The following is a 17,867-nucleotide window of genomic DNA, read 5'->3' as shown; positions in this document are numbered from 1 at the left end:
TATCAATTATTTAAAAAAGATATTTTTGTCCAACAAACGAAATCTGTATATTTGACGCGCCATTTTTACGCACAAGATGGACGCTGCGTCCACCTGCCGATAAAAAAATCAACTATATCGAGTGTCCGAAAATATTGGCGCGCTATTTGATTTCTTATAATTATATTTTCATCGTTAGATGGCGATATTATTTGTAGTCCACGTTTACAAAATTATCTTTACAGATTATTGAGACCATTTTTTACATTCTTCTTATCATAATTAACAAAACGAAAAAGAAAGATATAATAAGCATTTAATATATTTTTATTAAAGTACTCTTATTTATGTTGTTATCCTTTTTGTTCTTTAACATAATAATGATTATTTAAATATAAATTTAATGTATTATATATTGTGAGTGTATATAATGTCGGTAATGTAATAAACTCTTATAATTGATGTTAAATCAAAACAAATAGGAACGTAACAAAATATTGGCACGAAATAGGGCCTGAGAATAAATTAATTATCAATTTATTATTATGTTATACTAATTATGTTATATATACTTATAAATAGATATATAGTAAATAATAAATAAATAATTCATTTAAACTCAGCATTTATAATAAATTTATTATAATTTTGATTAAGTCTATAAGCAAAATGTTGATATTTTACTTAATGAATATGAATCTTTACTAATAATCGATTCTATTATAATATTCATAATTTATTTGAAATATTAATTTTTATGCGAATTAATGGTACGATAAATTTCAAAAAATAAATGATATGTATTTACAAAAGAAATTATTCTTACCGAAAGAGTAACAAACGAACGTTAATCGATTTCTATGTCATCATATTCCAAAGTTGTACACCGTACTTTCGATAATCGAATGGCATTTGATATATCACGCGTTGTACCATAACCTGCGAATTACGGCTATATCGACGATCAGGACATAGGAACTAAAACATTCTAACAGTTCGTTCACAAACAAACCTGTCGATATTATTCGTGTTCATCTTACAAAATATCCTTTATCGTACAATCAAATATTTATTATTTCTAATAAAACCATTAAAAAATTATCTCAAGCATTATATTTATATTCTTTCCTTTTTTTGGCTTGTTAGTTTCTTATATATTTCTTGTTTTCCAATTTATTTTTGTCCAAGGAATGAGTCGAATTGAGTGTAAGTAAAATACTGAGAAACGGGTCTGTTGAAAAAATTCTTACCCTCCTAGTACGAAAAGAAAAAAGTAAAAAATAAAAGAAACCAAGTAAAAAAGAAAAAGTAAACGAATGGTAGAGGTTTCCCGCCGTAGAGAAGAACGTAAAAGAATAGATCAATAAAAGTTACCGCCCTTACCGACTCGCGATGCAGGAACAAGATGTGTTTTCTCAAAATGGATTCCCTACGCGGGTTGTCGTATATTTTCTATTTGTAATTCTCTTCAAAAAATGAGATATCACTTGTGTATTATCGTATCGTATATTCCTCTATGATTTAAAAATAAATTGATACATATATTATATTATTTCCTTATACGCGTTAGTTTTTTAATTGAAGAAATAACGACGGAAATTTGCTATTGTCGTTGTCGTTGTGTTCGTCGTCGTTGTCATCATCCACGTCGAACATGGAAAGAAGAAGATGCGATCGCAACGCCATGTTAAGCGCTCATTGGTCGAGAAACCTTGTATGACGGTACGCCGCAGCCATTATAGATCCCGTTGTGAGTGACCGAGTACGTCTGATCTTTTGTCAAGGGAGAGCTCCTAATATTTTCCGTGATAAATAGTTACGCACGAAAGATCCGTGAGGGACGCCAAGAAGATATTGAATATTATTGTTACACACACAATAATACACATTAATTTCACTCATTTTTTAAACAACAAGAAGGAACTAGAACAACAAGAAGTCCGAAAAGAAGAAGGAGAAGAAGGAGAAGAAGAACAGGAAGAAATACATACTACTTTCTAACAATAATGAAAACGTATAGTAGAAAAAAGGGCGACGGCCCAAGCAACGTTATTATTCATGTGAACGAGCTGTGCCGACTGTGCTTGGCAAAGGAAGAAGAGATGGTGCCGATATTTGATGACGAGACTATACCGTTGCCACTTAGAATCATGGCATGCATCGATTTGGAAGTAAGTAAGCGTCCATTTGTTGACGCGCAAGAAGTGACAAAAAAAATAAATAAATAAACAAATGAATATATATATTATATATTATTTAATGGCATTAAAAATAGTCTCTTTTCTATATTTTTGTATTTTAACTCGAGATGGGTCGTTTATGAAAAATAGGAATCTATTTTATCTTTCCGCTTGATTATTCCTATCCATGTATATAAATATATATATATATATATGATATGTGTTGTATATATATGTATTAAATACGCATATGTACATATATATGTATATGTATTTATGTTTCGCTTTTTCTTTTATCTATCTCTCTCTCTCTCCCCCCTTTCTCTTTTTCATTCTCTTTCCTTTACAATTTCACGTAACCCTCTATTCTCCGTTCGGAAACCAGCATTTAAATTCATAGATGCGTTTCTCTGTATGTGTGACGTGTTACATATATATGTATGATGCTTTCACAGTAACTACCGGCCTTACCGAGTTATCGACTTCGTAACTCTCCATATCTCGCGCTCCCTTCGTTTTACAGGGATCTAGAATGAGAGAGAGTGCACTACTCTACAAAATGTAATAATACCATCTTTACCTTTTGAATTTATAGAAATCTGCAACGTTCAATCTTCAATAGACATTTACCTTTCTCTTTCTCTCTTTGTTCTCACCATGCAATTCTATTATAAAGTTGATTATCATGTTTTCCAACATAATTATCAAATATAATCGACTTTTGGGGCATAATTATTCTCTAATCATTATGCAATCCTATCCTTTTAATTTCTAACAGTCTCATTGTCTCATTACATTAACAAACATTTTTGTTTTTCTTTTTAACGATGTTGAAACATTTCGATAACATTAATTTTATTATTCTATATATTTAAATTGATTGTATTACAATAAAAAGAAAATGTGTTTATATATTTTATATGATTAGGTTTACGAGGAAGATGGCCTACCAAATAAAATTTGTTATCCATGCAAATATCAGCTGGAAAAGTCGTATCAATTTAAAAAGAAATGTGAAGCGGTAGACGTTAAACTTAGGTCACATATAAAGATGATACGCAAATATTCAGAGCAAGATGAAGAGACGGACAATCAAGAATGCAATACGGATGGTTTGAAAGAAGCATCGGGTAGTGGAAAATCTAAACAAGTTAAACAATTGTTAGCTGATTTAGTATCGACCAAGGGAAGTGGAGGCCAAGCTGATGGAGATCCTATTGAAGTTACTGAAGAAGAATTAATTGGTGGATATATTTTAGGTATGTGATGATTATTGTAGAAAACTAATATTTAGATAATTAGAATGTATTACATTTCATTCATTTTGGGAAAAAATTTTAGGTATGAATTCTGAAAATACAGAAATGGAAGAACCTATGTCGGAAGATCCAGAAAGTATTACATTAGTGCCAGCTGAAGAAAGAACAGCGAAAGCTCGATGTACGATACGTACAACTAGGATTAAACAAGAACAAGAATCTGAAGATGAAGCTGAAGAAGTACAAAGAGCTATCGCTAATGCTGATCATAAAAATGTTTACATGATGGAGTTGACTAGTAACAGTTCTGGTCAAGGAGAGTCATTGAAATTGCAACCGATAGGTGATACAATAGGTACATAGATTACATAACGAAGTATTTTGACTATTGAATAAGAGTAAACGAAAAAAATAACTAATACGATTATCTTATTCTTTATAGTTGATGCAAGCGCAGAGATAAAAATATTTAAATGTGATAAGTGTCCAAAAGCATTTAATAGAAGAATTATGTTAAAAAGCCATCAATCTGTTCATTCTACTCAAAGAGGATTTACCTGTCAAGCTTGTGAAAAATGGTTCCCTACGAGATCAGCATTAGTAAGACACGAACGCACGCATACGGGTTAGTTTTAATATAATAAATATCTGTTATATTTTTTCTTTTAATATTATAAGACTTGATGAATTTTTAAATTTTGTATTATTTTCAGGTGAAAAACCATTTGGTTGCAATATATGTCATCGTGCGTTCGCTCAGAAAGAAATATTACTACGTCATTTAATGACTCATTCTGGACAAAAACCATTCCAATGTCAACATTGTGACAAGAGCTTTACCCAACGCGAAGCACTGAAAGTACACATGCGTCGACATCAAAAGTTGGATCCAAATGATATACAACTTCATCATTGTCAATTATGTCCTAAAGCTTTTTGTCATGCATCTGGACTTAGTAGGCATTTAGTTACACATACTGGTAGAACGTACAAGTGCGTCGAATGTGAAAAAACTTTTACCGATAAAAGTTCACTATTAAGGCACAGTCAAATTCATGCACCTAAAAAAGATTACATCGAATTAATGTTAAATGAATATCAACGTTGCGTTTTATTTCCAGTAAACAAAAAAAGAAGAATTTTACTTCTTTGGGTCCAGTTGTACATCTTTTATAAAAAGAAAAAAATATTCGAACTTTTATAGTTACAAATGAAAATCACTATTAACTATTATCATATACATATGAGATTTATTAATTAACATTTAAATTATTGTAATACATATACAACTGACCCACAGAAACTTTGTATATCACAGAAAGGTATATTAAACCTTTTTTTTATTATTCATTTGATTAATTGTATTTAACAATTATTTTTACTATTATCTTTCAATTATTCCTTAAATAAGTGTATAGAAAAAAAGAAATTAACGATTACGTTATAGCATATGTACTACTTTTGAACAAAATTGTAGCGAATATAGAGTTTTTTGGGATTAACATATGTATTGCATCACTTATAATTTAAAATTAAGTAAGTTTTTTTTTTGCCAACTGTAAAGTTAAATTAAAATATTTTTTTAAATAGAAAAATTTTTAAAAAGGAAAAATCAAATTAGACTTTTCAATGTATAATATTCATAAAGACCTTATGTACTATATACACTATTAAATATATATTCTATGTATATATCTATAAATATACAATATATTGATGGAAAATAATGATTTTTTTACCTGATGTAAATGTCGTTCATCTTTAATATGATAAGATTCAAAGATTATATATACGATGTTTGATATGCATATACATTTACTAAATTCGTATGATAACTTTATTATTAAATACAGGATGAAATTTATGTACACAATCATAATTATTTTTACTCGCTAAACGTTAGATAGACACATTTTTTTCTTTCTTGGCAATGCTATTTAACTTTATAAAATGCAAAACTTATATAACATTCTATAATACGTAGATATATATAATTATCTATTTGTGAAATGTTTTTTTTCATGGGGTATAATATAGTCATGTTTGCAAATTTAATTTGATATATATACTCGTTTTTTAATTCTGTGTAATATTATATCGTTAGTAGTTTGATGGTGTAAGAAAGATTATGGAAAAATTTATCGACTACTCGATATTGTATGATATTTATAATTCTATCTGTAACGCATAATTCTTCTAATAAAGCGATAGCAATTTGAAGTGTACTTGCATCGAGCGAATAATAAATGTTAAAATTTTATTATATTATTATTCGAATGTTACGTTCAACATTTCATAAAAAGTACACACAGTTACGATTATTGGTATACTATGTATTATTTTTTGCAAATATTGTTCATTTAATGTACATTATTATTACTATTATTATTATTAAGATCATTTAAAAATTTCATTTAAAAGAAAAATAAAACGCTCAATGTGTATTGTTAAGTACACTGCAACACTATTACTTTTAAACGGCAGTAGAGAAAGAATAAATAAAGAATCATTATGCAATGTATATTATAGATGAAGAATATTCCTAATATTCGTTACGATTTATAATAATAATAATAATAATAATAATAATAATAATAATAATAATATGTCAAGTACATATGACAGAGCTCGGTATTCTCATTATTACTATTCAAATATCGTACAAAGTAGCTTAACTAGATTTATAGTATTTTCACAAATTGCGCTATGAAAACGCTATTATATATTGAATAGATAAATATATTTCATTCTATAATGCTGCTATATCATTTAATAATAGACCACACGTTATACATATATATACTTATATATATATATATATATATATATTCTGATCGAGTGAAGTGAAATTGTTAGAAAAAAGAAATTAGATAAATAAATAAATGAGAAAAAGAGAACAAAGCAGAAAAAAACAAAAGGAAGAACAAAAGCGGAAGAAAAGTTTTTTGACCGTTTATTAAAAAAATTTATTTAATTATAATTCATGTATATTATGATCACTTTTTTTGTGCATCTTTAATTACATTGCCAATGTTGATAAATATATATATATATTATCAGATCAAGGAAACGTGCAAAGTTTTTTCGATTAATTTTTTTCCTTTTACACATACTTTTGTCATTGTTTAAAATTATAATTGAAACTACCATATATCAATCATTCTTTTTATATTTAAAAAATTGAATAAATTTCTCTCATCATGTCGAACTTAACAACAAATCTATGTTGAAAGATCTTTCTATTCATAAGTTAATAAAATCGTATTATTAGATTATCTCTGCCCTTAATTCAGATTCAGAATTATTATGAGAATCATTTTTTGTTCTCGATAAAACCAGATTATCATTATTATTACTATTATTCGATAATTATTTACTAATGTGATTACTATCTACATGATGTGGCTACATAAAATTCACGAGACATATGTCACAGTCAATAATATATGTGAAATAATTATTAAATCAATATATTATATATATATGTATATATACATATATATATATAGATTTATGTAAAAATTATATGAAAAACAAAAAACTCATATAATTTTAACATGAAAAATTCGTATTGTTACCCAATTATTGAAAGAATAAAACTTTTTTCTGTCTTTTTTCCATTGTTTTGGTAAATACTTATTAGTTCATAAATTTTCCTTACTTCTTTGTATTCTTTTCTTTTTTTTCTTCTCTAATTTTATATATATATATAAAACTAGTTTCCGTCAAATCTTTACGACGTATAATGTCTGCTATTAGATTCAAGAGGAATTAAAAAGGAGGAGCAAAGGACCGTTCACGCCAGTGTATCGGATTATGCACGAAGTTTGTACTATGTCTGTCATGATTATAGACACGACATATTCCATGGCGTATTAAGAGTCTAATGTAGATGACAAATTACTGGTCTCCCCCGCGTTTTATATTATTAAATTTGAAAATTTAAAAGAAGAAAAAAAAATAAGAATTAAGTAATATAAAATAATCAAATAAATTAAGAATAAAACCGAATAAACATGTGGCGAATGTAGATTCAAATATTTTGAATTAATTTCGATGAGATAAAAGATTTCGCTTCATGGATACGAAAGGAGTGAGAGGAGTGAGAGAAGGAGAGAGAGAGAGAGAGAGAGAGAGAGAGAGAGAGAGAGAGAGAGAGAGAGAGAGAGAGAGAGAGAAAATAAGACAGGCACGGAGTAAGGGAAAGAGGACAAGTTAATTATTAAGACGCTCTAAATGAGTAACGTCTAATGATTTAGTATGCATCCTCTCATCAATCGAGGTTCAAAATTTTTGGTTGTTCCCATGTAAACCCATCACGACCAAAATGACCGTACGTACTGGTCTGTTGATAAATAGGATTACGAAGATTTAACTCTCTGTAAAAAAAATGTTAAGCATTATGTATTTTATATTTGAAATTATTTTGTTTTTTTAATATAATATCTTGTTCACAAATTTTGTATATATGAATTTAATATAAAATGCAATATTATATTTAAAAAGATATCTCCTTTAAGAAGGAAGTAAACATTATTTAATATTGTCTAAATTGAGACATAAAATATATTAAATATGAAATAATGTCAATATTAATGAAACGAGAATAGAAATATACTTACTTAACAATTTTTCCTGGTCGTAAGTCAAAATTTTTATTAACTATTCCTAATAGTTCATTCTGTGATAATTTTGAAGTACCATAGTCAAAGACTGTGATAGAAAGGGGTTCGGCTACACCGATTGCATAGGAAACCTAAAATGAAATAAATAAATATAAACTAACTTAACAATTAAAAATTAAATAAGAAAAATACTATTTCAAATAATTCAATGATTTTACCTGTACAAGACAGCGTCTGCAAAGACCTGCTTTAACAAGAGATTTAGCAACCCATCTTGCAGCATATGCAGCTGATCTATCAACTTTAGTGAAGTCTTTCCCAGAAAATGCTCCACCTCCGTGAGCTCCCCATCCACCATAAGTGTCTACAATTATTTTACGACCAGTAAGACCAGCGTCGCTCTATAAAAATTAATTTACGATTATATATATATATATATATACATCTAAAACTGAAATACTTTGTATTTATATATATATTATTGGCAAAATATAGATTTTACCTGTGGTCCACCGATAATAAAAAGTCCACAAGGATTGACATGGAAAACTGTTCTATCATCTAGATACCTTGCTGGAATAACTTCTTTTATAACTTTCTCCATAACAGCTTTACGTAATTCATCCAAGCCAATTTTTTCACTGTGTTGCAAGGATACGACAACTGTGTGAACTCTTATTGGGACGCAAGCTCCATGATCCATGATGTATTCGCATGTGACCTTAATAAGAAGAAAATCAGTTTAAATATTTATAATTTCTGTTGTATTGAGACGACAACCATAATTTCTGGTTTATATTAAATAATACATTTTACGATAGATTATTCTCAGAAATGTGTTCTCATCATGGCACTCAAGAGTAGCAAATACAATTAAAAAAACATCATTGAATAATCTCTTATAAATAAAATTATCTATGTATAAATGAAAAAGAAAAACAAATACAAACTTGTGTTTTAGAGTCTGGTCTTGCCCACCATAGTTCTCCGCTTCGTCTTAACTCTGCTATCTTTTGATTTAATTTGTGTGCTAATACAACTGTCAATGGCATACACTCGTCAGTTTCATCTGTTGCATAGCCGAACATCAGGCCCTGATAGTAAAAATTACAATTAATACCATTGAAATTTATATTAAAAAAATAAATTTAAAAGCAAATAAAAACAATATTTGATAGCAACGAGGTACAAGTATTTTACTAACTCATAAAACATAAAAAGTTAAGCATATTTCTTTCTTTTATAATGCATACTTAGAGATAAATACTAAAAGTATAATAAATATAAATAAATAAAAAAGACAGAGTATTAATAAAATAAATAATAAAAATAATAAAAAGGTGTTACATTATGCATGCAAAATAAAAGGTGCTACACAGAGCAGTATAATATTTCGAGATTAAAGTTTGGGGTTTTTTAAAGTATATAAATGATTTAGTTATTAATATAAAAATGATATGTGAAAATAAAGAAAATGTACAAAATGATATTTTGATATGGATTTCTACAATGTACACTTGTGCACCTATAAATCAAGTGAGTGAAAATGAAAAAAAAATTAAGATGTATTATCTAGGCATCGGAAATGAAGATATGAAATTTGATAGCGTTGTTATATCACTGCTATACTACTGATTTGTCAAAGAAGAAATAAATACAGGAAATATTGCAAAATTGGCTTCTAAATAAATTTAGTAAAAAAAAAAAAAATATCGACAAAAGGAATAAAATTAATTAACAAAAAAAGTATCTTTTTTTTGTACGTAGCATAAAAAGCACAATTAATTAAATTATAAAAAGATGTAACTACTTGTTCAAAAGCATAGGTTTTTTAAGCCTACAGTTCTAAACAAAGAAAAAGTTAAATATGTAAAAACGTGTATCTAAAGAAAAGCGTAGAAAAATAACTATTAACACTACTGTAGCAAAGAGATACTAATAGAGAATTACAGTAAGATTGTTAATAACAGAGAAAAATAAATTATTTATATTATACATATATATATATATATATATATATACACAAGAGAGGAGGAGAACAGAATAGCTGAAATAAACGAAAGAGCGCTAATTGACCTGGTCTCCTGCTCCTACTTCCTCATCGCTACGATTTTCATGAACGCCCGCGGCTATATTTGGTGACTGAGCATCAAGAGCCAAAAGAACACTGCACAGCTTGTAGTCAAAACCTGTAGAAATGATGGGTATGAGATAAAAATGATCATCATTCCGTATACAATAACATTGACAGCTTATGTTGATATTTCTTTTTTTAAATCCTGTTATCCCATGTGTAATATTAAAAATACACAGCTCATGTTTCCTAAATTAAAATAATTATGTGTGTGTTTTTAAATTATATTTTGTCATCTGACTTAATTGAGATATAATTTAATATACATAAAACAGCGTAAACATATGACTTAAATGTTAACGATATATATATATATATATATATATATATATATATAATAATAATAATAATAATAATATATATATATATATATATATTCTCTAATTATTAATATCTATCTAAATCCCCTATGTATTGTTCGGATAATTTATATTTTTTAATTAATGAAAATGATGTGAGTTTAAATTTTGAGGAATATAAATGTGTATATATTATCCTAAGGTAGTTCAAGTCATTTTAATTAAAACGCATATACACATAGGCACATATGTGAATGCGTGTTAATACCTGCAGATTTATTTAAGAGGAAAAGGAAGATTTATATAAAATTAAAGAAAAGAACAGGGAAGATCGTTGATGTTAAATAATTATTTGGCTGCTCTGTGGCACGGGCTGAGAATCGATAATGTACCTGATCGCCAGCACCCAAGTCCATCTCTTCCCTGTCCACATGAACACCATCAGCGATATTTGGAGATTGTTGTTCTAGTGCCACCAAAAGGTTCAACGTACGCCAGTCGAATCCTGCCACGACCATGATACGCTTACGTTACATATTCTTATGCATTCGTCTTAATATTCTTCCGTATGATAATGAATGCGACATTTAAACGTACCTCTCATCGATCGAGTCATGGAAATTTTCCAAGTCCAACATCTTATTATATATAAATGACATATGTAGCGTAAAGCATATCTTAGATATATATATTTTATATAATATTCGTATAAATGACAAATCTTTCAAAATAATGCAATAAGTATTTTGATGTTTGGTGCTTGCAGCTATCGTGCCATGATTCGACCGTGTATTCATAAATTTAGCTATGAACAATATGAATTGAGGGCAATTGAAGTCAAATTCGGTCATGGGTGGCCATGCATATATTTCGGTTAATGTCTTTTTCTTACTTTTTTTCTTTTCTTTCAATGATATTATTGTTACCGTATAGTTAATATTTCAGAAATATAACGTAGCATGAATATTATCCAAAATAGAAAACAAATAGTATCAAAAGAAACGCTTGCTTTAATTCATATCTCTATAGAAAATTATTTTACCTTTCGAAGAGTCATCATAACCGATATGATTAACGGTCTCACGAACAATCTTTTGGTAATCTACCACCGCTTTAGATGTTATCTCTCCGCAAAGTAGTATCATTCCTGTTTTGGTGACTGTTTCTGTAAAATATATATTAAATAAATAGAATATTTAAATTAAGATTAAGATTGGAAAAAAATTATGCAAAATAGAAAGAAAAATTTTTTACCACAGGCAACTTTGGCATCAGGATCTTGTTTCAAATGTGCATCCAGAATGGCATCACTTATTTGGTCACACATTTTATCTACAACAAATGTAATCATAACAATAAGAGATATATAATAATTGAATTTGTATCCACTTTTTAATCATTTTGTAGCCACTGTTTTCTTCATTTGAAAAAGTTTGATAAAAAAGTGAATGATCTAGAAAAAAAAGAAATAAGACATAAAAAAATATAAATTAAAATATTTGTTAATATTTGAAATAAAATCATATAAAATAAATATAAACATACATGATGTATACAATCAAATTGTTAATCAAAATGTTTGAATGATAATGAACATCGTACGATATTAACATCCTCTTGCTAAGAATTGCTAAATATCGTCGACAACGTGCTCGCTTAACCTCGAAATTCATTTCATTGGATATTCCAGAGCATTCTAAGATAAAGTATTAAGTAAATCCAACGTACATTGTTACTTAACAATCGAAGTTTTAAATAAGTAGAAGAAGAAAAGGGGAAGGGGTGAGAAAGGGTTGCTAGAAAAAAGAGAAAGATGGAGAAAAGAAGAAAAAAAGAAGAAAAAAATTAGAGAAGCGTGCGCACGCGGGACAATGGTGAACATACATTATATCGTTTGCTTCTCGATTACCAAAAACTTTCATGGCGGCATACAACACGCGATCAAAGTTGAGCACCTCTTCCTTTCTCTCTCTTTCTCTTTTCTCATACAAGAAGTAGGAGAGAAGAAGAAAGATGAGCGTATAACGAACATGTAGAAAGAGATACAAAATGATGCGCTTTTTAATCGTTTCGAATGAATAAACTAGTACTTAAGATTAGATCTAATAAATAAGATTGAATTTAGAGTTTACCTGGATGTCCTTCACCAACCGACTCAGAGGTGAATAAAAAACTAGTATCCTGCTGAAGTTCGGGCGGTGTGTGCCCGTTCGCGTATCCATTCATGTGGTGCGCGGTTTCCGGCATTTTTCTTTTTTTTCGACGACGTCTTTGCCGTTTACTTTAATCCTTTCTTTTCGTTTATTTTACAAACACACACACTCTCTCTTTCTCTCTATGTTTCTGATTTGTGTGTTGGTCTAGAGATTTCCTCTATCTTTCGGTCTCTTTCTATTCTATTCGGTTTTTTTCTATCTTTTTCTTTCTTTCTTTCTTTCTTTCTCTCTCTCTCTCTCTCCTTTACCTCTTTTTGTTCTTCTTCTTCTTCTTCTTATTCTCTCTTCTCCTCTTACTTCGTAGCCCTAATGGTTTCTCAGCACACGTTTTAAGGCCGTCCGTTCCCGATTCTTTTCCTTCTTTGTCGTGTAGCAGTCTTAAATAGGTAAATTCGTGGAATTAGGATTGGAGTAACGTGTTCGAATTTTGTTCGGAGGGTATCGTTTAATACACGCCGAATTTTTCTCTTTTTTTCTTTCTTTTTTTGCTTGATTGCTTCTTTTCTTTTTCTCTTTTTTCTTTCTTTCTTTTTTGTTTCTTTTCTATGATATTTCTCCTTAAAAGCGCGAAACGAACTCAACAGAAGCACAGCGCACGACGTAATGGTCAGACGGGCGAATGCACCGAGTGAACGTATGGGCAGTAAAAGAGGCTCCCCTCACACTGGCGCCCGTTATTTATAACCTACGTTCGTCGGCTCCAATATCGGTTAACTTCGGATCACGTGGTATTCCGTCTCCCGGGATACGAAGATTGGCGCGAAATTTGTTTTTATTACCAATGAAATTTTATCGTTCTTCTATATCACTCTTATTCTTAGTTTTATTTCTCGATAATAATGACTTTGCATATTATTATTTATTGATATTTTTCCATACATTGTTGAAAGATTATTATTATTGTTATTATTATTATCTATAATTATTTTTTAAACTTTATCGAATATTTTTAAATCGTTAATTGCTTTTTTTCTCAATTCTACATCGTTGTTTTTCTAAAAAGTAATAGTCATTTTTAGTCGCATGATGCAATATTCTAATTTGCTTATTTAACACGTTCTATTTTAACTATTATTTGAAATTTCGATAATTATTATAGAAATGTGACATAATTATAAAATTTTATTTTACGATTGATGATTTTATTTGCAAGAACCTTATATCTTCTTATTTCATGCTTTGTAATGATTTTTATGTTTAACGACCGTCACAATTGTAATAATAATACGGTAAATACATTTCATATTCGTGTTATCGCGTTATCGTTTCAAAGTTGTGTATTCGATCTTTGCTTCGGACGTACTAAATTTAAATTCGATTTTTTTTAACTGTCTTCTGTAAATTGGCAATACTCTTTTACAATGCGTGACAATAACAATAAGTTAGATTCATATTCTTTGACATAACACATGCAACTATTATATTTTAACAGAAATAAGAATAAATTTATAAATTGCTTAGACATTTAAAGTTCATGGTTGTGCATATTTCTGTACGTTTGTGCATATAAATTATAAGATATTATTTAAAAATATTCATTTATTGATGATTTTTCAATTTCGAAAATTTATATAACAAGTGGCAATCACAAAAATGAAAAATTAATTATTCACGAATTTAATAATTTAATAATTTTTAAATGAATTTAATAATTTTTGTATATAAGGTTCTTTCTCCGATAACTAATGCAACGGGTATTAAACTGTAATACTTATTGTTAGTAACTCGTATAAAATAACTGAAAACCTTATGACATACAAAAATAATCTTTAAAAGAAACTAAAGAAGATAAACTTCAAGGTTAGAAAACCAAAATGAGTATAAGAAAAATGAATTTTTCTAATGATTGGAATTATTCCGAACGTTGCATTGGCATCTGTTCCATTTATTGCTTGATTATTAAATGATGAAATTAATGTGCCAACAATTATATTTTTTAAATTCATAACAATTGCACATAGATACGCGCGCACACACACACATTAACAGTAATTCTATTTTTTTTTAAACAATACAAAGCACAATTTATCGGGATAAATTATTACGCAAATTAATGCAAATACACAGATTGATCAAAATATTTATGTGTTTGTATTAGTATAATAATTTCTGTATAATTTTTAACCAGTAATTTATTTTTCAAACGAGCTTGTTTACCATTAAAATTATGTTCGATGAGATGATGTTATTCTATTAAAACTCTACGTAATTATATGTCTTACGTCATTATAATATTCATATAAATGTACCATGTGCTTTGATAGAAGAAGATTGTCATAATAATTAATGAATAAGCATTACTTGCTTATTATAGAGTATCAACATTTCGCAATAAGTATACATTGCAATATCATTCTAGTATCAATTCGAAGTAATCTGTCGAAATATTTTTGCATTAAAATATCAATCTCTTCAAAAAAACATTCTTATAATTATGATTCTTTTTGTCTATTTCTTTTTCTTGAAATTACAACTATAATATTTGATCAAATCAAATATCTTTTAGATGTTACACAAATAAAATAAGAAAATTTCGGTAACGTTATCAAAATATCGATGTAAGTTCGCTGTTTAATAATTCTATTAAAATACGTCAATCGATAGATTGATAACTAATTGATAAGAATGATTTCTTATTAACAATTTTATATCTTCATATTTCTTTTTTCTGTCTCTTTTTCTCTTTCTTTTTTGCTCAAAGTTGTTTCATAATTCATTTACTTTTCAATAGCTAATTCAACCAACTAATCATCGATAATAAATGAAGTTGATAAATATTAAATATATATTTGTAGATCAATTAGCAATGTTTCTTTTTTTTCGTACGAAAAAAAATCCCCGAGTAAGGAAAAAATAAATACATTGTTGTTGATAGGTGATGAAATAATTAACGAAATGAATTGTACAAATGAAAATAAAGAGAGAGAGAGAGAGAGAGAGAGAGAGAAAGGGAGAAAAAAAAGTAAAATACAAAAATATAAGATAAAAGAGGATAGAACGATGATATAATAGATAATTTTTTAATTGTGCTCTTATAAAAGAACGATATATTTAGCATAGTCTTCAAAAGTTATTATTATCTCGTGATTTAAAAAAGTGTTAGTAATGCATATGAAAATCAAGCGGATTTAATTACTGCTTGATCAGCTTAGAACGGTTGTACTTACACGTGTCTAGAATTAGTCGACGGAAAAAGAATTTGTGATAATATATATTTATATACATATAACCCGATTAATTCCTGAGTTTATCTTTCTCGATAGATTTGACCGATAATCAATTCTTATCAAATTCGTCTAATTTTAAATTAATTCTTAAATAAATCGTAAAATAAACAATTGGGTTTATTTATTTTTTAATATTATCTTCTTTTATTTTGTCATAATAAAATTTATTTTGTTATAGAAATTACCTATGTAATTATTTCAATTAACATTTACAACTTGATAATCATTTTAAATGTTACCTACTTAAATATCTATGTTTATTAGTTAAATTTCTGTTTATTATATTATCAAGACTAGCTTTTTTACTTTTTCACACAAGAATACGTGATAAAAATATGATATGATATTAATTTCAATAGTAAAATATTCAGTAGAATACAAGTAAACAAGTTTATATGATTTAAATGTGACAATATGCGAATTTTTGAATAATCAGCATTAATCGTACTATCTGTAATAAAAAAAGAAACTATATAGTTAAAAATACAGTGAACAATTTTATTTTGTTCGGTAAAATATTGTCGAGATAGCACGCTGATAAGATATTATTCCTTTGCATAATCCTTTACATAAAAGGTCGGTCATGGAAGGCAACCCAAAAATAGAGTCACGAGTTCTTAGAAAAGTAAAAACAAATTTATTTTACAATGGGAAAAAAAAGAAAGGAAATAATAGAAAAGAATAATAAATAAAGTGTTTTTGTAATTTTGGTATAAAAATATTTCATACATCTCGTGCCAGATTATTTCATAATTTAAATTACAAACAGTTCTGTTCTTTTTTTATTATTATTATTATTTCTTTGTAAAAATAAAGATATATATCGATATTGTTTCGATGCTACGAGTGCATTTTAAAGGAAGTTGAGATCTTTGATCTTCTTAAACGTTTCAGTTGGCAACGATAAATCAGAAGTCCCAACAAACGTAACCAAGATATGTATCATCTTTCGTAAACGACATAGATAGGTATAAAAGAAAAATAGAAAAAAAATAGAAAAGAAAAATTTGTTTATCCAGTATAAAAATATTACGAGAAAAGAAAGCAACACAAGCTATAAGAGTGATGTACATTTTTACAAGAAAAAAATTTATAGCAGAGGCTCATAATCGATCCGTTTTATTAGCAAAATTATAAAATTAACATTTATTAATTATAAATAGAAAGTGGTGTGACAGCTTGATTGGAATAGAACAACAAGTATTTACGCATTTATCGTATATACTGATCGGATATAAAAATTCGATTATACAATTAAATATGTTTATTCTAATTCTATTCTCTATTTTATAATAACAATATAAAATATTTACATTCAATAAAAATAATTTAAAAAATTATAATTAACTATATTTCAATATATATTAAAATAAAATAAATATTTATAAAAAATGTTAATGAACTCTTCTAATTACTTTTTCTATTTTTTTCTTTTTTTTCAATGAAAGAAGTAATCCTAAGTTCAAAAGATCTTTCTCTCCTTCTCTCTTTCTCTCATTCTCTGTTTTTATATTTTTGATGTTTGGGGAAGAAATGAAGTGAAGAGGAACGCTTGAAAGAGAGGATAGAGAAAAAAGATAAGGATTAAAAAAATGAAATGAAATAAAAAAAGAACAAGAAGTAAAAGTTACTCAAATCTAAAGTTCAGCGACCCTTGACACTGTCTTATGTAGCAATGAACGACATAAAAGAGGTAAAGTAACTAACATAAGTAAGTATGTAAGTATGTAAGTATATAAGTGCTTACGATGAAAGATTTGCGAGAGGGGAGAAAGTGGAAAGCTTACTGTAAGAGTCCAAAGACAGTAAGATAAAGAAGAGAGAAAGAGAGAAAGGGAAAGAAACATGTGCTTGCCTTAACCTTGACCTCTGACAAACCTCGTATTCCACTCAGGCTCTCGCCCTCGAGAAATCTCTCGACTTTTTTCTCCTTCCACTTTTTTACGAA

At 28.0% G+C, this 17,867-nt stretch overlaps 2 protein-coding genes across 4 annotated transcripts; one reads left to right on the top strand and one right to left on the bottom strand.

Moving 5' to 3' along the window:
* The first annotated feature begins 861 nt into the window (after positions 1–861).
* Positions 862–7,588, top strand: LOC107069099 (uncharacterized). Its single transcript, XM_015326080.2, has 5 exons — positions 862–2,150; positions 3,088–3,418; positions 3,501–3,773; positions 3,861–4,043; positions 4,132–7,588. The coding sequence occupies exons 1-5, from the start codon at positions 1,986–1,988 to the stop codon at positions 4,620–4,622; spliced, it is 1,443 nt and encodes a 480-aa protein (XP_015181566.2). The 5' UTR covers positions 862–1,985; the 3' UTR covers positions 4,623–7,588.
* Positions 6,355–13,361, bottom strand: Sam-S (S-adenosylmethionine Synthetase). 3 transcript variants are annotated; one of them, XR_016176416.1, is made up of 10 exons: positions 12,609–13,360; positions 11,731–11,808; positions 11,519–11,641; positions 10,120–10,232; positions 8,994–9,137; positions 8,546–8,764; positions 8,262–8,444; positions 8,041–8,174; positions 7,597–7,797; positions 6,355–7,550 (listed from the first exon to the last, which is right to left on the bottom strand). XR_016176416.1 is itself a non-coding variant. In XM_015326152.2 (9 exons), exons 1-9 carry the CDS (start codon positions 12,721–12,723, stop codon positions 7,692–7,694), a joined length of 1,215 nt encoding a protein of 404 aa, XP_015181638.1. In that variant the 5' UTR covers positions 12,724–13,361; the 3' UTR covers positions 6,355–7,691. The 3 variants fall into 3 exon arrangements, 2 of the variants coding, with proteins under 2 accessions (XP_015181638.1, XP_015181637.1); XM_015326152.2 differs by lacking the exon at positions 10,120–10,232 and adding an exon at positions 10,869–10,981 and having other exon boundaries at positions 6,355–7,797; positions 12,609–13,361; XM_015326151.2 differs by having other exon boundaries at positions 6,355–7,797.
* Between the last annotated feature and the right edge of the window lie 4,506 nt (positions 13,362–17,867).

The sequence above is a fragment of the Polistes dominula genome, unplaced genomic scaffold (genome assembly GCF_049000335.1).
Source record: "Polistes dominula isolate Pdom_NZ unplaced genomic scaffold, Pdom_raw_medaka contig_73, whole genome shotgun sequence".
Classification (NCBI taxonomy): domain Eukaryota; kingdom Metazoa; phylum Arthropoda; class Insecta; order Hymenoptera; family Vespidae; genus Polistes; species Polistes dominula.
This window is presented reverse-complemented; position numbering and strand designations above follow the sequence as displayed.